General features: G+C 57.6%; 1 protein-coding gene across 6 annotated transcripts in view; it reads left to right on the forward strand.

Annotated features, from left to right (window-relative positions):
* The window catches only part of ATP6V0A1 (ATPase H+ transporting V0 subunit a1), a 38,911-nt gene that overhangs the window by 13,635 nt on the left and 1,585 nt on the right, over positions 1-23,691 (forward strand). For 3 of the 6 annotated variants that reach the window (XM_029075259.2, XM_029075263.1, XM_029075260.1), the window contains exons 9-21: positions 271-364; positions 1,428-1,640; positions 1,833-1,983; positions 3,922-4,061; positions 8,011-8,168; positions 8,806-8,896; positions 9,453-9,571; positions 12,419-12,632; positions 13,243-13,350; positions 16,258-16,365; positions 16,974-16,991; positions 20,453-20,570; positions 21,590-21,761. In XM_029075259.2, the coding sequence (XP_028931092.1) occupies positions 271-364; positions 1,428-1,640; positions 1,833-1,983; positions 3,922-4,061; positions 8,011-8,168; positions 8,806-8,896; positions 9,453-9,571; positions 12,419-12,632; positions 13,243-13,350; positions 16,258-16,365; positions 16,974-16,991; positions 20,453-20,570; positions 21,590-21,761 (1,704 nt within the window). The remainder of the gene's footprint in view (positions 1-270; positions 365-1,427; positions 1,641-1,832; positions 1,984-3,921; positions 4,062-8,010; positions 8,169-8,805; positions 8,897-9,452; positions 9,572-12,418; positions 12,633-13,242; positions 13,351-16,257; positions 16,366-16,973; positions 16,992-20,452; positions 20,571-21,589; positions 21,762-23,691) is intronic. The other 3 variants (XM_029075262.1, XM_029075264.1, XM_029075261.2) reach the window with 2 other exon arrangements.

Genomic DNA, 23,691 nt, shown 5'->3' on the forward strand with positions numbered 1-23,691 from the left:
GCCCGGCACAGCTTCGGTTCGGGTAGGCACTTCTACCCAGGAGGAGGGGAGAGTGAGCCCTGATGTTTCTCTGCTGACTTGGTCATCGGCTCCCTTCCCTTACTTCCCCTCACCCTCCCATCATCGTGCTAACAACCGTCTGGGCCGGCTCCACCTCGGCCACCTGCCTCCGTCCAGGGCCGGCGGTCACCCCCAGGGCCCAGGCAGTCCCTCTCCTGGGGGTTGTCCCATGCTGTGGGAGGTAAATCATCCTATCCCTGTGCCCTTCAGGTTCCGTGCTTCCCTCTATCCCTGCCCCGAAACACCGCAGGAGAGGAAGGAGATGGCTTCTGGAGTGAACACTCGCATCGAGGACCTGCAGATGGTAAGGCGCTGCCCCTCACCAGCCCCAGGGCTTTTGGGACATGGGACCGTGACCTGGGATGAGTTCTGGGCCCGGTGAAAAAAACCTCAGAGGCTTGAGTGACCTCCTGGCAGCCGTCTCAGCCCACCTGTCCCCCCGGTCTACCCGGCCCGCCTTTCAGCTCTGTGTGAGGGCGAGTCTCCCCACTGGAAGGGCACATTTGGAAAAGGAATTCCTGTTGGTGGGTAGGGGCACGGGAGCGCTGGCAACAGGGTGAGACACCCCTGTGCCTGAAGACCAGAGGGGAGGGCTGCTGTAGGCCTGGGCACTGGGCCCCTTTGGGCAGGGAGCTGACTCTGGCACTTGCTGAGACACCTGCTGATGAAAAATCCAAGCCAGGGGCTGCCTCCCTCTCTGCCAGACGGGCCTCCCTCACTCGGCACCCTGAGGTCAGCCCAGCCCTGACTCTAGCGGAACTGAGTCGGGGTCCCCTGGGGTTGGGCACACTGGAATCAGGCACTTGGTGACCGAGCCCGGGGACGGGTTCTGATCCGCCATGGGGCCCGTAAGGCTGAACCGAGGTGGTCATGGGGCAGGTAGGCAAAGCGGAGCAGGCTCTGGGTGGAGGTGGTTTACCGATCTCCTGAGCTATGGGGTTTGTGTGTAGCGGCTGTTTTCTGGCCAGCCATGTGCCAGTCATCCAGTCAGTTCCCCTGCTCTTTCTGCAACCTCGGGTTGGCCCTCCAGTCACCAGGGCACCACAAGTTAAAGGGCCCCATGTAGTTGGGCCGGGTCCACAGGGCCCGGGCACGGCACACTGCTGGTGGGGCCGTGCCATCCAGGGAGCAGGCTGAGGTCCGTCTGCACGGTCCTTGGGGCTGCCCCGGGTCCCCCCGACCCCCAAGGCCAGGTGCCCTCGGGCCACGCAGGTGAGGGTGGAGCCAGGAGCTAAAAGCCGTCTCCTTGGGCGGGGGACCACCCGGCTGTCGGAAAAGCAAGATGCTGCAGGGCCACACTGGCGGCCCGGCGAGGGGCTCTCTGAGGCCTGGTGGACGGTGGGTGACTCATCCCGGCTCCCCTTCAGGTGCTAAACCAGACGGAGGATCACCGCCAGAGGGTCCTGCAGGCAGCCGCCAAGAACATCCGGGTGTGGTTCATCAAGGTGCGCAAGATGAAGGCCGTCTACCACACCCTGAACCTGTGCAACATCGACGTGACCCAGAAGTGTCTGATCGCCGAGGTCTGGTGCCCCGTCACGGACCTCGATTCCATTCAGTTCGCCCTGCGCAGGGGCACGGTGAGTCCCGCCCTGCCCCTGGGTGGGGGTGGGGGTGGGGATGGCAGACTCCCCCTGCCCCCAGTCCCCTCTCTGTCCAGTTGACCCCGCGGGCTTCTGAGTGGCCTGTCCCGGGGCGGTGGGGGCCTCGCCGATCGCGGGGTTTCCTGCAGCCGGACCCCGACTCCCGCTGACCGGTCCGTGGCTCCCCAGGAACACAGCGGCTCCACGGTGCCGTCCATCCTGAACCGCATGCAGACCAACCAGACCCCTCCCACCTACAACAAGACCAACAAGTTTACATCGGGCTTCCAGAACATCGTCGACGCCTATGGCATAGGCACCTACCGCGAGATCAACCCCGGTAAGGCCGACCGGCCCGCCAGGACTGGCACGGCCCTGGGGGCCACGAGGGAGGGGTGAGCCGCTCTAGTCGGGCGGGGCCCGCGGTGAGGCGGCCCAAGTCGTATTTATTGAGCACTTACTGTGTGCAGAGCACCGTACTGAGCGTTTGGGAAAGTCCAATATAACAATAGACAGATTTCCTGCCCACGAACTTACAGTCTAGAGGGCTGCTAGTCGACCTCTCACGCTTTTTTGTCCCATCTTCTCCCCACCGGTCATATGGGGCTGGGAGTTTGTGCAGTCCATTCTTGGGTTCCCGGTACCCCGCTGGTCTCAGGCAGCTTCCAGGGGCCCACCCGCCTGTTTCACCGCTCCCACCTGGGAGAGTACAATACAACAGAGTTAGCAGGCAACACGTTCCCCCCAACGAGCTTACAGTCTAGAGTGGGGAAGCAGACATTAAAATAAATAATTTCTAATGTATAACTTAAAGATATGTACTTGAGTGCTGGGGCGTTGAGGATGGGATCAAGTGCCCGAAGGTCATAGATCCAAATACCCAGATGATGCAGAAGGGAGAGGGAGCCGGGGAAAGGGGGGTTTAATCGGGGAAGGCCTCTTGGAGGAGATAAGAGCGACAGCCAAGCCGGAGCCGACCCCGGAACCCTCCCCATCACCGGAGCTTGCCGAGGGGGCCAGCTGGGTCTTGCCGTGGAGCCCCCAGAGAGCGGCCATTGCGGGAGGAGTCTGAGGGAGCAGAGAGTCGAGGGAATTTCACTCCATCTTCCCACTCCTCCAAAATCTCCAGTGACTGCCCATTCACCTCCATCGGCTTTAAGGCACCCAGAATCAGCTCACCCCATCCCACCTTATCTCGCTGACCTACTGCAACCCAGCTCTCACCCTTCACTCCTCTAATGCCAACCCATTCACTGTCGCTCCATCTCGTCTCTCTCGCCGCCAGCCCCTTGCCCACATCCTCCTGGCCTGGATCGCCCTCCCCCTTCATATCGACAGACCATCCCTCTCCCCGTCATCAACATCCCTCCTAAAATTATATCTCCTCCAAGAACCCTTCCCTGACACAACTCTCATTTCCCTTATTTGCTCTCCCGCGTCACCTGTACACTTGAGCCTGTATCCCTCAAGTGCTTGATATTAACTCCACCCACGGCACTTTTATGCATATGTACCCTGCCATGTATTTTAATGGCCGTCTCCTCATCTAGGCTGTGAACTCCTTTCGACTCTGTTGTACTCTCCCAAGCACTTGTACAGTGCTCTGCCCACAGTAAGTGCTCAGTAAATATCATTGACTGAAGTGCTGGGTGGGAGAGGCAGAAATGCTTGCTTGAGGCACCACCCCGGTACCTCCGGCCGCACCCACCCCGGCCGGGCCGGACTGCTGCACCACAGAGGATGGCGGGAGGGAGGGACCAAGAAGCCGTGCGGCTTAGTGGATAGAGCACAGGCCTAGGAGTCAGAAGGACCTGGGTTCTAATCCCGGCTCTTGCCACAAGTCTGGGCAAGTCACTTCACTTCTCCGGATCTGTTACCTCATCTTTAAAATGGGGATTAAGAGTGTGAGCCTCATGTGGGACAGGCACTGTGTCCAACCCGATTAATATGTATCTCCCCCAAGGCATAGAACAGTGCTTGGCACATAGTAAGTGCTTAACAAGGACCTTAGTTGTTGTTATTAAGCTGGCCTGTGCTGCGGCCGGAACCGAGAAGCCCTTCCCTGCCCTCTACGTGGTGGGGTTAACGGGCCCGAAAGGAGGTCTCGGAATCCCCATCCGGTCTACCTAGAGCACACCTTGTTGCCATGGTGGCGTCTCTGGACGTGGCCCCCGGTCTGGCATTGGCCCATGAGCGGGAAAGGACTGGGTACCCGCTGACTCTATGGCCAACGCGTGCCTCTCCTCTCTGCCCGTTTTCCTCCACTGCCCCGGCTCAGCGCCCTACACCATCATCACTTTCCCCTTCCTCTTCGCCGTGATGTTCGGGGACTTCGGCCACGGGGTCCTGATGACGCTCTTTGCGGCCTGGATGGTGATGCGTGAGAGCCGGATCCTCTCCCAGAAGAACGAGAACGAGGTAGGTGGTCCGGCCTGGGCCCGGCCCCCAGGCGGGGATAGAAGTGGCGGGAATCGTGACCTCGCAGGTCTGGATCTGGGAGCCGGGCCTCTCCTGCTGACAGCAGCCGGGACCGAGCTCACGTTTCAGGCGGGACATCCGAAAACCCGTGGTGACTCGTTTCAGAGAAGCAGCAGGTTGATGTGGGAGCATGGCGTTCCTCCTCTTTGCAGGTGTTGGGTCCATGGTCCAGCACTATGGCTCCTTCTCTTACCCAAACCGTCACTGTCTGAAGTGCTCTTCTTCCCTCCCTGACCCCCATCTTCAGTCACTCGCTCTTGTGATTCCTTCCTCTCTGGCTTCAAACACCGCTACATCTCCCCGATCCTCAAAAACCCATTGCCCCGCTTCCATTCCTGCTCGACTTTCTCAAAAGGTTTGCTAATGGCTAAACGTGGCTCAGTGGAAAAAGCACGGGCTTGGGAGTCAGATGTCATGGGTTCTAATTCCGGCTCCGCTGCTTGTCAGCTGTGTGACTTTGGGCAAGTCACTTAACTTCTCCGTGCCTCAGTTTCCTCATCTGTAAAATAGGGATTAAGATTGTGAGCCCCATGTGGGACAGCCTGATCACCGTGTATCAGTCTTTGCACATAGTAAGCACTTAGCAAATACTATCATTATTATTTCTTTCCTCCAACTCCCTTTCTGACCCTCTCCGGTCTAGCTTCTGCCCCTGTTATTCCACTGAAACTGTTCTTTCCAAGATCTCCGATGACCTCCTCGCCAAATCTAACCGACTCTACTCCATCGTAACCCTCACTGATCTCTCAGCAGCCTTTGACTCTGTGGACCACCCCCTGCTCATGGAAACATTATCTAACCTTGGTTTCTCTGACACCGTTGTCTCCTAATTTACCTCTCTGGTCACCCCTTCTCAGTCTCTTTTAGGGGCTCATCCCCTGCCTCCCCCTGCCTACTATGGAGGGTCCCTCAAGATTCAGTTCTGCGTCCTCTTCTATTCCCCCTCCTCACCCACTCCCTTGAGCTTACCTGCTCTCACGGCTTCCACTGTCGCTTCTTCGTGGGTGGTTCCCGAATCTACCTCACGAACCTGACCTCTCTCCTCTGCACTCCCGCCATCGCCTTCTGCCTCCATGGCACGGGTATCCTGCTGACACCTCAGGCTCCACATGTCTGGTACACTATCATCCTCTCTCAAGTGCTTAGCACAGTGTGTGCACACAGTAAGCCCTCAATAAATAAAATTAAAAACTGAACTCCTTATTCTTTTCTCTCAAATCCTTTCCTTCCCTTCACTTTCCCATCATCAGTGGTATTTACTGAGTGCTCAGTATGTGTAGAGCACTGTACTAAGCACGTGTTCCTCCCAGCCTCTAAATCCTGCAACTTTGGTTTTATTTTTGACACATCCCTCAACTCCTAAATCCAGTCAATCTTCAGATCCTTCTAGTACTTTCTTCACAGCATATTCAGAATCCCCTTTCCTCTCCCATCCAAAATGCTACCATGCTGGGGCAGGCACTTGGCCTGTGCTGGCTCCATTCCTGCATCAGCCTGATCCTCCTTGTCGTCACCCTTCTACTCCTCTTCACTCTGCTGCTGGGATCATTTTTCTCAGTCTCGAAACCCATTCCTCTCCACATCAAGCAGAAGCTCCTGGCCAGTGGCTTTATGACACAAAAATCAACTCTCTCCCACCTGCTTACCCTCAGTCTTCTACTTCTACACCCCATCTCACACACTTTGCTCCTCCCAAGCCAACCTATTTCCTGACGTTATTCTCACCTCCCCCCCCCACTGACTTCTAGCTCATGCCTAGAACCCCCTCCCCGTTTGTATCCAGCACACCAACACACCTCCTCCAGAAAGTCTTCTTTGATTCATCTACCCTCTCCCCACCCTATTTCCCTCTGCCCTATTGCCACTTCCGCACTTTTACATCTCGAGCACTTGGGTATTCATTCCCTGACGCCCCACATCTTCCCCAGGTAGCACTTAGGTACATATCTTTAAACTCCGTTGCTTCTCTTTACAGGTCTTTCATTTAACATCTCTTTCCCTCACTAGGTGGGAAGCAGCATAGCCTAGAGAAGAGCGAGCACAGGCCTGGGAGTCAGAAGGACCTGGGTTCTAATCCTTGCTCTCCCAATTGCTTGCTGTGTGACCTTGGGCAAGCCACTTAACTTCTCTGTGCCCCAGTTTCCTCAACTATAAAATAGGGATACCTGTTCTCTCTCCTGCTTAGATTGTGCACTTCATGTGGGACAAGGGTTGTGTACCCCAGTGCTTAGAACAGTGTTTGACACATAATAAGCGCTTAACAAATACCTTTAAAAAAAAAAAGCCCTCCTTGGGGACAGGGATATTGCAACCACATCTGTTACTGTACTCTTTTGAGTGCTTAGTACAGTACTTTGCACTGAGCAGTTGTTCGGGAAGTGGGTGACAGGTCGACCTGCTCCCTTTTCCTGGGCCCTGCCCCAGGAGTGGGGAAAATGATTCAGGTTGTGACCCTTGGGGACGGGGCAGTGGAGACCCGGGGGTGTGTCGCTGCCCATCTCACCAATCGATCAGTCATATTTACTGAACGCCCCCGGGAACCCTGCACCATCCCGGACACCCACTCTGAGCTCAGTAGTGTGCTTAGACAGGTACAGTGGAGGTAAGACCCGATCTGTTGAGTTGCTTGTGGATCTAAAAGGGGAGACAGACCAGTGATCAATTACCAGTAAGAGGAAGAGGAGAGTGGGAGGCTGGAAAGGGGACTAAACAAGGGCTTTGAACTCTGGAATACGTCAATCGACATGTGCCAGAAGGCACTGAGGGCTGTGAGCGCAGAATCGCCAGAGGGTTTAGGTGGGAGAACAAATCCGGGAAATCCTCCTTTGGGGAGATGGATGGTGGAACAGTCTATGGCCTGACGGATTTGAAGGGGGAGAGAGTTCCAAGCAATGGAGAGAGAGTGGGAAGGTGGGTCAGTGACATTGCTGGCTCAGGAGGAGCAAGAGTTGGGAGTGAAGCAGTGGAAGATCAGCTGCCGTGGAAGTGCAAGCTGACGGGAACTTCGTCGCAGGTAGTGGCTGTCAGGGGGGCGAGGAAGGGCTGGAGCCAGAGATGTTCTGGAGGAAGATTGTGGGGATTAAGAGTGGGACATGGACTGTGTCCAACCTGATTAGCTCGTATCTACCCCAGTGCTTAGAACAGTGCATGGCACACGGTAAGCACTAAACAAATACCATAAAAAAGGGATAGGCAAGACAGTGTGGAGTAGGAGAAGAGTTGGGAAGAAAGATGAGGGCTTCAATTTTGTCTACATATTGAGCTTAGAGCATCAGTGGAGGTGGCTTCCAAGCGTAAGAAGATGAGGGGAAGTATGACGGGAAGAGAGCGGAATCAGCGTGGCTTAGTGCAAAGAGCCAGGGCCTGGAAATTAGAGGATCTGGGTTCTAATCCTGAATCCACCTCTTGTCTACTGCATGACCTTGGACAAGTCACTTCATTTCTCTGTACCTCAGTTACCTCATCTGTAAATTGGAAATTAAGCCTTCCTCCTTCCCACTGAGACTGTGAGCTCCATGTGGGACAGGAACTGTGTCCAACCTTTTTATCTTATATCTACCCCAGGGCTTAGTACAGGACCTGACATAGAGTAAGTGCTTAACAAGTACCATTTAAAAAAATAAATAAAAATAGCGGTCTGAAAGTCACCCAGAGGTGTTGGTTGAAACCGTAGGAGCAAATGAGCTCCCCGGGCAAGGTGGGTCGGGCAAAGTGGGGCGTGTAGGGCAGAAGAATCAGGGACTAGAAAAGGACCTCTTGGGAGGTGAGAGGTCGGAGAGGGGCCAGTGAACGAAGTTGAGGAGAAGCATCAGGAGAAAAGTGGGTGCCCTGTGCCCGGGAGCCGAGGGCAGGGGCCCCTCATGGGTCGTGTCCGCTTATTCCCCCACAGATGTTCGGCACCATCTTCAGCGGCCGCTACATCATCCTCCTGATGGGTATCTTCTCCATCTACACTGGCCTCATCTACAACGACTGCTTTTCCAAAGCTTTGAATGTCTTCGGCTCCTCCTGGAGTGTCCGCCCAATGTTCACCAAGTATAACTGGACGTGAGTGCCCAGGCTTTGACCCTGGGAGGGGTTGTGGAGACGCCCGGCATGGTGCTCTCCACGAGTCTGCATGGTGACTGGGGCCTGGTGGGGCCAGTATTCATGGTTTGGGGCAGATGCGGGATGAGGGCTCTTGGGTAAAGAAGACTAGATATGGAGCTGTCTGGTTGGCATGACTTCCTCTTCCAGGAGTCCCCTCCCTTCACTGCCACCAGCTCTCCTCAGCTTCCCCGCCTTCCCCCGGGCACTGAGGGGACAGGGTGAGATGGGGCTGCCCCCCATTCCTAGGGCAGGGGGTTCCAGGCCCCGCTCAGCCATCAGCGGGCACCGCAGGAGTCATACAGCACTAATTCTCCTTCGGGACCGGACTGTGGGGAATGTCAAGACCACCAGGTTCCCAAGAAGCCCCCGAGCTCCCCTCTCCCATCCCACAGAGGGGCCTGAGGTTGGGGGATGTTGGGGGGGGGGGGGCTTTCCCTGGGACTTCCTTCAGGCCTTGAACCCCAAGTGGGGCCAGTGCACCACACCACAGCCAGCCTCAGAGCCCTGGGCCCCACCAGACAGCCACCGTCCCGGGCTGCAACCCGGGGCCCGTCCTTCCGGGGCTTGATTGTAGCTCGCTGTCTGTTCCCAATAGGGAAGAGACTCTCAAGGGCAACCCGGTTCTCCAGCTGAACCCTGCCGTCGCCGGGGTCTTCGGGGGGCCGTACCCCTTCGGCATCGACCCGGTGAGCCTCCTCCCCCGGGGACCCCAGCTGGGCCAGAGCTTGGGGCTGACAGGGCCTCAGGGGGAGGCCAGAGTGGGCCGGGAGGAGCCGAATCAAACTACTGGGGGCCCCTGAGGGGCTGGTGGTAGGGCATCTTTCCTGCTACACAGTCGGGATTGGGGGGATGTGACAAGCGAGCTGGGGGGCTGGGGAGTCGGAGAAGCCAGCCAAGCACTTCGGGGGCGCGGGTTTGCGATGGACCGCTCCTCTAGCGAGTCTATGGGCTACTGCCAAGAGCACGGGACTAGGTGTTTAGGAGGCCCAGACTTTTCTTCCAGCTCCATCACTTCCTTTCTCTCCATCACCTAGATTCTGGGGGCCCCAGTTTCCTCATCAGTAAAATGAGGCTAAAATACCCATTCCCCCTCTATCCCTCTGGGACTGTGAACCCTGTATGGGTCTGACTGTCCAAGCTGATGATCATGTATCTCCCCCAGCGCTTAGCCCACAGTCAGCACTTAATAAGTATCATCATTGTTATTTACCTCTTTCCCCTTCTAACGACCCGGCCGGACAGATATGGAACATCGCCACCAACAAGCTGACCTTCCTCAACTCCTTCAAGATGAAGATGTCCGTCATCCTTGGCATCGTCCACATGCTGTTCGGGGTCACCCTCAGCCTCCTCAACCACGTGTGAGTGGAGCCGCTTGGGCTCTGCTGTTCTGGGGGGCGGTCCCGACCCTGATCTTTCGCGGGGAGTGAAGACGCATATACAGGAGAGTTGACCCACTATCCCCAGCACAGGCAGAGCCCTCTCAGGGCACAGGCCTTGCCCCGAAGGGGCTTACAGTCTAGTGGGAATGGCCAGCTTGCACTCGGGTGAAATGTTGAGTATTTCAGCAGTGCTACTTTGCTTTGGCTGCTTCTCAGTCAATCAGTGGTAAGTTGTATTGAGTGCTTATTGGGCACTGAGCACTGTACTGAAGGCTTGGATAAATGTCATAGAGTTGGTAGATCCTGGTCCCTGCCTTCGAGGAGCTTACAGTCAATCAACTAATGGTATTTATTGAGGGTTTACTGGGTGTAGAGCACTCTACTTGGCAGACTGAGCTCCTTGTGGGCAGGGAACACACTCTTGACTGTTATATTGTACCCTCCCAAGCACTTAATACAGTGCCCTGCACACAGCAGGCCTCAGTGACTGGGAGAGAGTTGGTAAACGTGTTCCGTGCCCATGAAGTGATTACAGTCTAGAGCAGTAGGTAGACATTAAAATAAATTACAAATATGTACAAAAGGGCTGAGGGTGGGGTGGATAGCAAATGCTTAAAGGGTACACATCCAAGTGCGATGGTGATTGATTCATTCAGTTGTATTTATTGAACACTTATTGTGTGCAGAGCACTGTTCTAAGCACTTGGGAGAGTATAGTACAACAACAGACAGACACATTCCCTGTTTACAACAAGCTTACAGTCTGAGGGGGAGAGACACACAATAATATATAAAAAAAATACAGATATGTACATAAGTGCTGTAGGGCTGGGAGAAGGGAAGAACTAAGGGAGCAGGTCAGGGTGATGCAGAAGGGAGTAGGAGAAGAGGAAAGCCCAAGGGAGGAGGGTGATGTAGAATGGTGAGGGAGTAGAGGAAATGGAGGCTTAGTCAGGCAAGTCTTCTTGGAGAAGATGTGATTTCAAATAAGGCTTTGAAGGTGGGGAGAGTGATGGTCTATCAAATATGAAGAGGAAGGGCGTTCCTGGCTAGAGAGAGGATGGAGGCAAGGGATCGGCCACGAGGCCGACAAGATCGAGTACAGCGAATAGGTTAGTGTTAGAGGAGCAAAATGAGCAGATTGGGAATCAGCAAGGTAAGATAGGAGGGGGGAACATGAGGGCTTTAAAGCCCAGGGTAAGGAATTTCTGTTTGATGCAGAGGAGGATGGGCAACCGCTGAAGTTCTTGAGAAGTGGGAAACGTAGACTGAATTTTTGGGGTTTTTTTGAGGAAAAAATGATTAGAACCACAGAGTGAAATATGGAGTGGGGAGAGACAGGAGGCAGGGAGGTCAGTGAAGAGGCTGATGCAGTAGTCAGGGCGGCATAGGATAAGTGCTTGGATCAGCTTAATAGCAGTTTGGATAGGGAGGAAAGGGAAGATTTTAGTAAAGTGAGGATAGAACCAACAGGATTTGGTGACAGAGTGAATATGTGGATAGAATGAGACGAGTCGAGGGTAACGCCACGGTTACGGGCTTGTGAGACAGGGAGGATGGTGGTGCTGACTACAATGATAGGAAAGTCTTGGGAAGGATTTGGGTGGGAAGTTGAGTTCTGTTGTAGACATATTAAGTTTGAAGTGTTGGCGGGACATCTAAGTAGAGATAAAGGTAGGAGGAAGTGTGAGACTGGAGAGGCTGGAGAGGTAGATTTAATAATGTTGGTATTTGTTAAGCACTTACTATGTGCAGAGCACTGTTCTAAGCGCTGGGGTAGATACAGGGTAATCAGGTTGTTCCACGTGAGGCTCACGGTTCATCCCCATTTTCCAGATGAGGTAACTGAGACCCAGAGAAGTTAAGTGACTTGCCCACAGTCACACAGCTGACAAGTGGCAGAGCCGGGAGTCGAACTCATGTCCCCTGACTCTGAAGCCCAGGCTCTTTCCACTGAGCCATGCTGCTTCCCCAGCGTGCTTCCCCAGCTTCTTCAGCGTGCTTCCCCAGCTTCCCCAGATTTGAGAATCATCTGTGTAGAGATGGTAGTTGAAGCTGTGGAAGCCCATGAGTTCTCCAAGGGAGTGAGTGTAGATGGAAAAATAGAAGGGGACCCAGAACTGAGCATTAAGGAACCCCTACAGTTAGAGGGTGGGAAGCAGAGGAGGAGCTCATGAAAGAGACTGAGAATGAGGGCCAGAGAGATAAGAGGAGACTCGGGAGAGGACAGTGTCAGTGAAGCCAAGGTTGGATAACGTTTCCAGGAGAAAGGGGGTGGTCCACATGTCGAAGGCAGCTGAGAGGTCGAGGAGGATTAGGATGGAGTAAAGGCTACTGGATTCAAGGAAAAAGGAGGTCATCGGTGACCTTCGAGAGGGCCGTTTCCATGGAGTGAAGGAGGAAGAAGTCAGATTGGAGGGGATCAAGGAGAGAATCTAACAGGAGATTCTGATATTAAAATTAATTAGAGGTAGGGGCAGCTCACCTGCTGACCTGGGGAGACCATCTCAGTAGGGGCTTGGGCGGTGTCCCGGAAGCCCCTCGTTCCCACCCCTGGGGCAGTACCAGCAGAAGTGCCATATCTGACAGTGGGCCATGGCCAGGCCAGCTCAGGTGCTGTCAGTGGGCTCAGAGGTGGGAAGGATTGGAGTCTGTGGTCCCCTATCCCAGTTGGTTCTCAGGCATTGGTGGGCGGGGATGGGCGGGGGTCTGACATGGAGGAGCTCCCGTCCTAAAGCCAGAGCTAGATTGGGTGGGTGAGAGGGCCTGGCGGTGTCTACCACTCCCAGTAAAACTTCTCTCTTTTGGGGCCTTGCCCTTCCCCAGCTACTTCAAGAAACCCCTGAATATCTACCTGGGCTTCATTCCCGAAATGATCTTCATGACCTCTCTGTTTGGCTACCTGGTGATCTTGGTCTTCTACAAGTGGACGGCATATGATGCCTTCACGTCAGAGAAAGCGCCCAGCCTGCTGATCCACTTCATCAACATGTTTCTGTTCTCCTATGACCCCAAAGCTATCATGCTCTACAAGGGCCAGGTGGGTGGCCTCCAGCCAATCGTGCAGGACCAGGGAAGGGTGGAGAGCGTGCCCCTACTGGGCCCTGGGGTGGGAGGGACGGTCATCGGTCCCCCGCTACAGGCCTTTCTGAATGCCTTTCAGAGCTCAAGCCCCCGAGCCAGCCCCCACCTGGGCCTTCTCTTGGGAAAAGGCAGTTGAGCGATAGAGGAGAGTGCCAAAAAAGGAGGAGGGGCTAGAGAGGAAGGGCTGTCAGTTCACCCGCTAAGAGCAGGGGGCAAACGTGGGTTTGAGAAGGGGTGGAAGGAAAGCTACATAGAGGCCAATGCCCTCGGGACTGCAGTGACCCCCAGAAGACATGCTCCCCTGCCACCTGGAGTGCAAACGTGCCCTCACCTGAGCTGAGGGGCCGAGGGCCGGATTCCCCAGTTGGGGCAGGACCACAGACCTGCTACTGTTGGCCAGAAGTCCATCGGGGCCTGGCCCTTGGGCTGAGAGTCCGGGCCCGGAAGCCCTGGGTTGGGGAGAGCGGCGTCTGACTCGGGGCATTTACGGGTGGGGAGCAGGGGGAAGAGCGGACTGGGGACGAGAGTCTCGGCGCGCTGACCGACTCTTCCTGCTCTCTCGACAGAAAGGCGTCCAATGCTTCCTCGTGGTCATGGCGATTCTGTGTGTGCCCTGGATGCTGCTGGTCAAGCCGCTGGTCCTCCGCCACCAGTACTTGAGGAGAAAACACCTGGTGGGTGACCGGCTCGGGGCTTCCGGCCCAAAGTCATCGGCCCGGGCAGCGTGTCCGGCACCCCTCCCTGGAGGGAACGCCCGGCCCGGCCCCGCTCTCCCACGCACGTGCCGGGCCTACGAAGAGGGAGCGGCCGTACTCGGAGAAGCCTGGAGAGCGGGCGGGGCCCAGGGTTCGGGCTGACCGGAAGCCCCCTGTAGCGAAACGGCACCTTGGGCAACCGGGATGAGGTGTTTGTTCTCCGGGGTTTGCCGGGGCCACCCTGGATTAGCGCTGAGCAACTTTCTTCCTTTCCATGTCGGGCTGGCTTGGCCCGGCTGAGCCCTCGGCCACCTGGGGGCCAGATGGGTCCCTCCCGCTGACGTGTGTGCGAGTCAGGGCCTCGGCTTGCATCCGCCTCTCTTCCCTCCCAACGCTTGTGGCTTTGTGAGATCTGGCTGCTGGCTCCGCCGCCCCCATGCGTGCTGGGGGGCTGGCACTCGGGGAGCCCGGGCCGCGTGGCTGCCACCCAGCTGGGGACTGGGTCCGCCCGGGGCCGTGCAGTTACCAGCCCTCCCCTCCTCCCTTCCTCTCCTGGCCATCTCTCGTCACCACCACGTTCCCGCCATTCTCCTTCCCTCCTCGTCCGCCCCCCCGCCCCCTCCTCTGCTTCCATTCCCGATCAGGAAGGGCAAGCCAGCCCAGCCCGAGCCAGCCCGGCCCCGGGAGAACAGGCACTCGAGGCCGCAACGGCTGCGACAGTGAGTGGATTTGTCTGCGGGTGGGTGAGCGAGCGAGGGAAAGAACAGTCCCCGACAGGCCCCCCGACGACGCAGGCAGGGGAGGCCCCCGATGCAGAGCCGAGGCCCATCGGTGGCAGGCAGGGTGCTCGGTGGGATTCTGCGGTCCTGGGACCTGTTAACCCAAGCCAGGACTGCCCCTTGGCACCTCTCTCCCTGTGGTTTGTGGTAACAAGCGGCGGGTTGGAGCCCCAAACAGAATAGCGCAGAGTGGGGTCCTTGGAGCAGATGACACCTCTTCCCGAAGGTAGCCGGGCCCCCCAGACCCTCCATTCTAGTTACAGGGAGCCCAGGAAAGCGGCCGGGGTCGTGGACTGAGGCTAAGGAAGGGACTCGGCTGCCCTGAGGCCCCTCTCCTCCCCCCACTGCCGGCTGGGAGTTGTCTGTAGCCACTCTACCCCTGGGGAGGCGTGTTCTCCAGGACCCATCTTTTCCAACGTGGCTTGTCCATTCGGCCTTTTCCCACCAGCCCAGGCCTCCAGCATTGCAGATGGGGCCGGTCCCTCCCAATCGCTGCCTGCACAAGTGCAGCTGGGGTTCGTGTGGGCTGCCCTGTCCCTCGGTGTTTTCGGCGAGAGTCAAGGCCAAGGCACCTTGAGAGAGAGCAGCCGATTCGACCAGGGAGTAGGGGGCTGGGGCCAGAGGGATAGCGCCCCAAGCAGGTGGAATTGGCTGCCTGGCTGGTGGCATTCCTTGTTCTGCTCTGTGGATAGGCGGTCGGGGGGGCCTCTTGACCCGGTGCCTCTTCCCCAGCATCTGTTTCCTGAATTGGCCCCGGCTGAGTGGCCTCTGTCCTAGCTGGCCCTTCTCGATGGCAGGCCGGAGGCCGGGAGCAGTGGGGGACCCGACGAGGGAAATGAGAAGTGGACCTTTGGCTGGAGGCCCCCGGAGGTTTGCCCAAGCAGGCGGCGTGAAATGGAAGGACTCTGTCCATGTAGGCTGGGCCCTAGTCTCTCTTTAGGTTTCTGGCCCATTTCCCCTCTGGGTGTGCAACCAGAGGCTGGGAATGTGTGTTTCTGGCTGTCCGCCCCTCCCCGCCCCAACCATCCATCTACCCCTGGGATTCCGGAACCCGCATTCTACTTGACCCAGTGATCACTGCCTTCCTTCCCAGCCCGGGTCCAATCCCGTCCCCCTTCCTACTTCTGTCCTACGCTCTGTCCCACTCTGTGGTCGGCTTCCACACACAGATGGACCTCGGACTGGATGGCCAAGCCAGGATCCGTGGTAGAGCCCTGTGTGATGGAACTGGGGGTGGCCAGACTAGCCCGGGTATCTAGAGGAGCTCTGTGAGGCTGACATGGACCAAGCATTGCTCCCGGAGGTGGCGGTTGGACAGTGTGGTGGGAGGAAGCTTCGATTCTAGTCTTGGGTCTCATCTTCTTCCTGCTCCTCTGCTCTGGGGCAGTGATTGGGCATCAAAGGTACTGAGTTAAGGGACCACCCACCTCCAGCCTGAATCTTATTCCATTTAGTGGGTGGGTGATGGCCAACAGGCTCTTGGGAGGGCAAAAGCATAGTCCCAGGTGCATGGAGGGGTCACTGGAAGAGGGCACAACATGGGAGAGCCGTGAACGGAACTGGGTGGTGGAGCTTCCGTCCAAGGAGAGCAACACCTGGCTTTCACCGCTGTATGTTCCCTATTCCCAGCTGGGCGGCCTCAGTCCGTAGGCCCCATAACATGCCCACGTGTGGCCCTGGCTAGTGCAGATCTTCATCCTTGCCTGGAGCAGAAAGGGAGTGGGCCAGTCGGTAGTCCCGGCTGAGCGAAAGCCACAGCAGCCCCGGTAACTGGTGCGTGGCATTTATCTGGCCAGAGCCCTGCGGCCGTGCAGGTCGGGCTGCCTTGTTCCTAGTGCCAGTGGGGGGCAACAGGGGCTGCCCAGCCCTGCTATTGCATCTGCTCACCCCAAGCACTGTCACAAGCGGCGGGCTCGGCCAGGAGGTTCTGGGGCAAGTGTGCTGGGGTTCAGTGTCCCGGATAGAGAGGCCCGTCTCTCCCAGGAAGGCAGGCACAGCCGAACGGCAGATCCAGGAAGGGGCCTGTTTGTTTTTGGAGGGAATGTTCACCCCCTCTCTGGGCCCCACTGAAGCCCAGGCCCCCCACTCTCTCCCTTCTCCCGTGCAGGGGACTCACAACTTCGGTGGGATCAGGGTGGGCAACGGCCCGACGGAGGAGGATGCTGAGATCATCCAGCACGACCAGCTCTCCACCCATTCCGAAGACCCAGAAGAAGTAAGAGCCCGAATCCCCGGGTGTCCCGGCCTCCCACACTGCCTTTTTTCAGCCCCTCTCTTGGACCCCTGTTCCTGCTGTCAGTCTGACATGGTGCTCTCCCTCCCCAGCCCCAGGAATCCTTTAAAACCCTGCGCCCTCTGTCTCGCTCTCCTTCTCAAATGTGCGCACGCTCTGCCACCCTCTTGGGCAGGCCCAGGGCGCAACTGGGCCCAGACCCCGACTCTCTTGCTTCCCCCACTACCCAGCCCAGTCTAGGGATAATTCTTCCACCTTCTCCTCCTCCACTATTCCTGGCCACTCTAAGGAAGCTCTTTGGGCCTCTATCGCCGAGCCTTCAGCTCCGAGCCCCTTTCCTGCCCAGGGTCCACCCCAGGTGCAATCTAGTGGCCACCCTTGCCACAGCACGAGTCTCCAGGGAACCGACCGGTAGGGGAAACGGCATGGGAGCCAGTCTGCCCACTCCACTGGGGGCTGGGTGACCAGTCCCGCAGCCAGGCCAGAAGCGAAAGGGAACATGGCGGCGGCTATGGGCACTGCCCTCGGGCATGTGCTCGTGTTGTAACCTGGGTGGGGGCCGGCCCTAAGTGTAAATTTGTGTTTTCAAGCCTACCGAGGACCAGGTGGTAAGACTGAGCCGTGTGTGCGTCGCTGTGTCTCTGGGCCTTCTGTTCCCCTTCCCCTTCCCCTCTGCCCTCCCCTCACCTGCCTCTTCTGATCTCCCTCCCTGCCCCAACCCCCCCCTCCCCCGGGCCCCTCCTGAGCACGCCTCCCTCTGCATAAGTGCACACCTTGGGCCTGCCCCTCTGCCTGGCCTTCCCATTCCCACAGTTCTCCCTGGGGGGCCATTTGGAGTAGGCTGCAGGGGGGTCTTGCATCTTGGAAAAACTCGGGCTGCCCTCTGTCCATGTGTTTTGTGACATTGCCTCTGCTGTGCCAGTAGGGATAGCTGTGCTCGTTCTGTGGCCCCACACGGCTTGCCTCCGTCTCTCCATCTCTTCTCTCCCCTGCCTGATTCCCTCTCTCTTTCCTGGCCTCCTTTTCTCACACCCTCTCTCCATGCCCACAGTGGGGTGGAGCCCAGCCCAGGGGCCCCCAGGTCAGGCCCGGCCAGCCTCTGCCACCACCCTCCAAAGGGGGTGGGCTTGGACATGCCCGGCCCCGGCACCGTGGTTTTCTGGAAATGGAGTGTCCTCCCCACCCCCCCTCAAGGAACCCAACCACTCACCAAAGTCAGCCTCCAGCCCCCTTTCCAGGCCACCAGCTGGGGAAAACCAAGATCCAGAGGATGGGATTGGCTGTCTCCCGTGCCCGCAACCTGATGCCAGAAGGGAGCGGGCAGCGTCTCAGCTTTGCCTCTTTCCTTGACCCCATGGTTCTTAATCCCAGGCCTCCTGTTCACCAGCTTCCCCCAAAACTGCTCTTTTAAATCCAACTCTCCCTTCGTGTCTGGCAGCTGGTTCAGCCCCACTCCCGTTGGGGAGGGGAGTGTGGGGGGGAAAGGGTGATTCAGTGCTGCTCGTGGGGGCCAGGGTCCCCTTCTGTGGAGAACGCATGTGGCATCCACGCCACTTGGCACCCGTGGCTGACTGTGGCCAGTCGACCGTTGCAGGCCTGATGCCTGTGCCCTGGGTTCGGGGCAGCTGACCAACCCAGCACCTCCAACTGATCTGCTGCCAAGCCCCCTGACCCTCGTCTTGGGCAGGCCTGGGGGCAGGCTTCATTGCCCAAGGGGCGAGGGAGTTGGAAACTATTTTTTTTAATGGTTCTTTATTCACCGCTTACTCTGTGCCAGTCACAGTATTAAGAGCTGGGGTAGGTGCAAGATAATCAGATGGAACACAGTCCCTGTCCCACAAGGGGCTCACAATCTTAATTCCCATTTTACAGATGAAGTGACTGAAGCATAGAGCAGTTGTGACTTGCCTGAAGTCACATAGACAAGTGGTGGAGCCCCAGGTCCTCAGACTCTCAGGCCTGTGCTTTTTCCAGTAGGCCATGGTCAGTCTGGGCCCTGCGAACCGACCTGGCCCAGAGACTGCCCAGGAAGTAGGTTGATAGGGTCAGTCTGCCCAGTGGACTCCATCCCCTCCCTCCCTCCCTCTTCGCCTCCCTCTCTCCACACCAACTGGACAAATCAGTTATAACCAGCCAGACAATGTGATTGAGTGTTTTCTGAATCCCTGGGGATCATCATTATTAATAATAATAGTGATGTTTGTTAGTCAACCGATAGGATTGGGCACTTTCTGTATCCCTGGGTTTCACTATTATTATTATGATAATAGTGATGTTTGATAATCAAACAGTGGTATTTATTGAGTGCTTTTTGTGTGCAGAGTATTAGATTAAATGCTTGGGAGGGTGCAATAAAACAGTTGGTAGACACGAACCCTGCCCTCAAGGAGCTTACAGTTCAGTGGGGGAGGCAACTATTAAACGGGAGAAGCAGCTAAGTGTCAGGTTGGGGTGAGTGCTTAGGGGATGTGGACCCAAGTACATAGGACACGCAAGAGGGAGGGGGAAGAGGAAGTTGAGAAGTTAGAGAAGGCTTCCTAGAAGAGAGTTGATTTTAGTCAGGCTTGGAAATTGGGAAGCATGCTGATCCATCCGTTGTGAAGGGGAAGGAAGTTCCTGGCAGGAGGGAAAATGTGAGAAAGGGGTCAACACGAGAGATGAGCTCGAATCCAGTAAGTTGATGTTAGAGGGAGCAGTGTGCCAACTGAACTCCCCTGGACAGGGAGCAGGGGCCGGGAAGACCCAATCCAGGCCTCCCAGTGAATCCCCCCAGAGATGGCCTGGCCCCCCTGGGGGATGCCCACGAGGACCCCTCCCAGGGGCGCTTTGGCACTTGCTGGGTTCTGTGGACTTGAGAAGCCCAGAGGGTCCCGCGAGCCTATGGTCCCTGGTTTGGCACTCGACCAGCCTCAGCCCCAGTCAAACTCCCTAGGGGAATTTGAAAGGTGAGGTCTCTGGAGGGGCACAACCCACCAAACCAGAAATAACCAGTGGCAAAAGCAGGCTGGGGATAGGGAGGCAGCCCACGGGCCCCCTGCCTCCCCATGGAGTAGACTAATAGATCCCATGGAGTGGTTTAGCTCAAGGAAAATGGTGTGGAGGGCTGTTGGTATCCCTCATCCCAGGAAAGGAGCAAGAAGGACCTTTCATTCCCTTTGCCTGCAGGGGCCTGTGCTGATGGACATCCGTGCCCCAAAGTCCAGCCTCCCTCCCCATTCATTCAGGCCTGCAGTTAGTTAGTGGGGGTCAGGAAAGAACTAAGCAATAAATGGTATTTATTGAGCACTGCTGTGTGCCGAACACTGTACTGTTTGGGAAGGTGATAGACCCGTGCCCTACCCACAATCAGTGAATAGCGTAGAGAGGGAGACGGACGTTAATATAAATTATGGGTAGATACATTAGTGCTGTGGGGCTGAGGGCGGGCTGAATACCAAGTGCCCAAAGGACCTAGACGCAGAAGGGAGAGGGAGTCGGGAAAGAGCCGGGGAAGGGTTCGTGGAGAAGATATGACCTCAGGGAGGCTTTGAAGGTGGGGAAGAGTGGTAGTGGTCTGGTGTTTTTGGAAGGGAGAGAGGGAGTCCCGGGCCAGAGAGAGGATGTAGGAAAGAGGTCGGCGGCGAGATAGACGAGATCGGGGCCCGTTGAGCAAGCTGGCGCTAGAGGAGCAGAGAGTGCAGGCTGGGCTGTAGTAGATCAGAGAGGGTGAGGTGAGGTAGAAGGGAAAGAGTGGTTTGAGTAATTTAAAGGCAATGGAAAGAAAGAAAGAAAAATGTTCTGGTGGGCAATAGCACAGTTCCCCAGAGAGACTTTACCCATAGCGGAGGGTGGAGGAAGGGAACTCTCGGACTGTGTCTGCCACTGGGTGGGGGGCTCCTCCCCATTGCCTGAGGGTGGCCCGGGCAGCCCCCTTTACGGGCCACCTGCCACTCAGGTGGAAAAGAAGGGAAAGGGGTGGATTTTCCAACTGATGGGAACCCGTGGAAGTGAGCATCCGGCAGCGGGTCCGCCGGTCTCCACCCCACAGACCCGGAGCGCCCATGCCCCCTCTTCTGCTTGGTCCCCACAGTTCGACTTTGGCGACACCATGGTGCACCAGGCCATCCACACCATCGAGTACTGCCTGGGCTGCATCTCCAACACGGCCTCTTACCTGCGCCTCTGGGCCCTCAGCTTGGCCCATGCCCGTGAGTAAAAGGAGCAGCTCGGGGGGGCGGGGGCACCCAGACGTCCCGCTCAGACACCACCGGAGCGCCCCACGCCTTCGTGTGTTCATCTGTGCCCACCTCGGCACTAGTGTCTGTTGTCAAATCCATCAATTGGGTCTGCCCTATTTGTGTGTAAGTTCTTTGTGGGCAGGGAACGGGTCTCATCTTTCTGCTGTACTTTTCCAAGCACTTAGCCCAATCTGTTGCAAACTGCAGATGCTCGGGGACTACAAACATTGCAACTGTACCTCCCCAGGGAGAGACGGAGCAAGCTCTCTGATGCCTCCTGGCAGGATCTGAGGAGAGCGGGACCTCTGGCTGGGCTTCTCCCCTCTCTCCCCTCCCTAGGGGCAATCAACTGAATTTGGCATGGTGAATGGTGGGATGAATGTTGCCACGTACTCAGCCTGGAGAGAGACGCAGTAGAGACCGGGAAGACTGGGCTAGGGAGTGTGGATGGCTCAGTGCAAACCCTCACCACCCCTGCAAAAACAACACAAGGGGCAGATCTTGCTGACAGTAGGACAGAGCTTCCCCTTCCTAACCACTGCTGCCCCAGCTTGGCAGAGGAGCAGAAAGGTGCATTCCCGGGGGTAGCGAGGAAGAGGTGCTCATCACGATCCTCACAGAGGTGCAGCGTTCTCACTGGCGGCAGGGTCATCTGAAAACTGAAGGGTGTGTGCGTGTCTACCTCTCTGCATGCCCCCTCTCCCCTCCCACCCTCTGTCAGGGCAACTAAGAATTTGGATTTGCACCCTGGCTCCATTGCTGAGGTGGTGTCCCATGTTTGTTCATTCATTCATTCAATCATATTTACTAAGCACTTACTGTGTGCAGAGCACTGTACTAAGCACTTGGGAAAGTACAATACAACAATAAACAGTGACTATCCCTGCCCACGACGAGGTCACCGTCTAGGTGGGGACGTGCCTGCAGTTCTAGTTTTCTATCGTGCAGCCCTCGCGAGGCTGACGGGTCCCCCTTCTTGCCCCCCGCAGAGCTGTCTGAGGTGCTGTGGACCATGGTCATCCACATCGGCCTCAGCATCAACAGCCTGGCGGGCGGCTTTGGGCTCTTCTTCATCTTCGCGGCCTTTGCCGGGCTGACGATCGCCATCCTGCTGATCATGGAGGGCCTGTCGGCCTTCCTGCACGCTCTGAGGCTGCACTGGTGAGTCTCCCCGGGGGCCGCAGGGACCCGGGGTGTTGCCTTCTCCTGGTGGGGCCTGCTGGGATCTGGGTGGATGGGGTGGATGGACACCTCTCTCAACCCCTGGGTTGGCGGAATTCTGCCCAATGGATGCTGGTGGGCGAGACAGAGCCCTGGCACCCCCATCCCCCTCTTCATACTCCATTAAAGGGGTTTTCCAGGGCAAGAGCAGGGGGTGGGGGTGGCATTGCAGGGATCCCTGCCCTTGGACCAGCTTGGGCTTTTGGTGGTGTGTTGGAGTAGTGAGCACTGTGGCTGAGCAGGGAGGGAGCCCTGAAGGTTCTGAAGCCCACCGCGGGCTGGGAAATGCGGAAGCGGCCCCTTAGTGTGAGGTCGCTGCCCCTCTGACCGGGATCTGAGGCCTTGGCACCCCCAGGCTGCACTTTCCTGTTCCACCCGGACCAGTTGACCTTCTACCAAAGTGGCACCCCCTCCCCTGCCTCCCCTCGCCTCTCCCCCACACAGCCACCCCTCCCCTGGGCAGCAGGCTAAGAGGGTGAGGAGTCAAGCGGCAATCTGTGGCCACCCCACCTCTGGCCCCATTGGCGTATCGGCCGTCTACCCCTCTCACACTCCCTCCCTCCCTCCTTCCTGCAGCGGTGGTGGTGTGTGGCAGGGGAATTTCTGAGTAAGGCTGGATTGCTCCCTGCTGCTGTGTGACTCACATTTCCTCCCCCTCGCTGGCCCTCACAGGCTTCTCCCGCCCTGCTGGAGTCTGACACCCTTCCCCACTCCCCCCACCGGCGGAGGGCAGAGCCCTGGGGGTCTCAATTACTGATTCTTCCCCGGCAGCTGCTCCTTGGGGCCTGGAGCCATGTAGCTTCTTCTAACCCAGCCTCACCCCAGCCAGACGGCCCCTGGGAGACACTCAGAGGCTGGTGCAGAGAGAGGGGTACAATGGGGCTGAGGGCTGAGCCTGATGAGACCCCCTGGGGTGCCCCCCACCACCACCGCTGGCCTCCCCCTCCTCACCCCCAGTGGACTGCAGCCTGGAGTTAATGTTCCCGGGATTCCACGGGGGCCTGGTCCTGCCGGACCATGGCCGTCGTGTACCGAGCACGGAGCAGCTGCCCCCGCCGAAGTGGTGGGAACATCAGTGTTGGGTTCTTCGACCCAGTCTGCAGCGAGAGCGGCCTCGTTCCCCCGCCGCTCGGCCCCGGCCCGCAGGCTGGCCAATCCAGCCGGTCCAGCCTGCCAGCTGCCAGAGACCCTGGCCAGCCTGCCCCACCCATCCCCAAGGCTCTGCTCTCAGGAGACCTAGTCAGTTTTATGCCCCTTGGGCAGGGTGAGGGTGGTGGGGACCGCCCCATCTTCTTTGCCCACTCGTTCTATGGTCCTGGCCCAACATCTGGGGGCAGAGAGGGGGAAGATTGAGGGAGACCCCTGAGCTGAGTCTGAAATTTGGGTCGACTTCATGCTTAAGCAGTTACTGGAGGTAACGTTTTCCACCCCCCGGCCCCTCATCCCTTCTTGGCCCTGCTCCTTCCTGGCACTTCCCGCTTCTGGCACCTCCCATAGGCTCAGTGACCAGGCAAGGTCTGGTTGCTGCAAAAGAGCCTGCTCTCTCCCCGAGGCCAGAGGTGGGGCTGCCTGGCCAGGCCTCTCTGGGGGGCCCACGACCAAACCCACCCTGCTCGGACCCTCACCTGCTCCTTGCAAGTGCCCCCCAGAGTTATCTTCTCCCTCCTCCACCCCCCAGAGCAGGAAGGCCTGGGCCACTGCAGAGCGGGTGGGCCTGGGGGGGGAGCTGGCCGAGAGAGAGCCCCAGATTCCTGGGAGCTGGGGGTTGGGGGCTGGGGGGTGACTGGAGCCTTTCCAGGGAGCGGAACAGCGATCACGACTCATGGCCTGGAGCCAGTGGAAAGATTGACTGGAGGACCCCACCCTGCTG

This window comes from Ornithorhynchus anatinus, chromosome 11 (genome assembly GCF_004115215.2).
Source record: "Ornithorhynchus anatinus isolate Pmale09 chromosome 11, mOrnAna1.pri.v4, whole genome shotgun sequence".
Lineage (NCBI taxonomy): Eukaryota > Metazoa > Chordata > Mammalia > Monotremata > Ornithorhynchidae > Ornithorhynchus > Ornithorhynchus anatinus.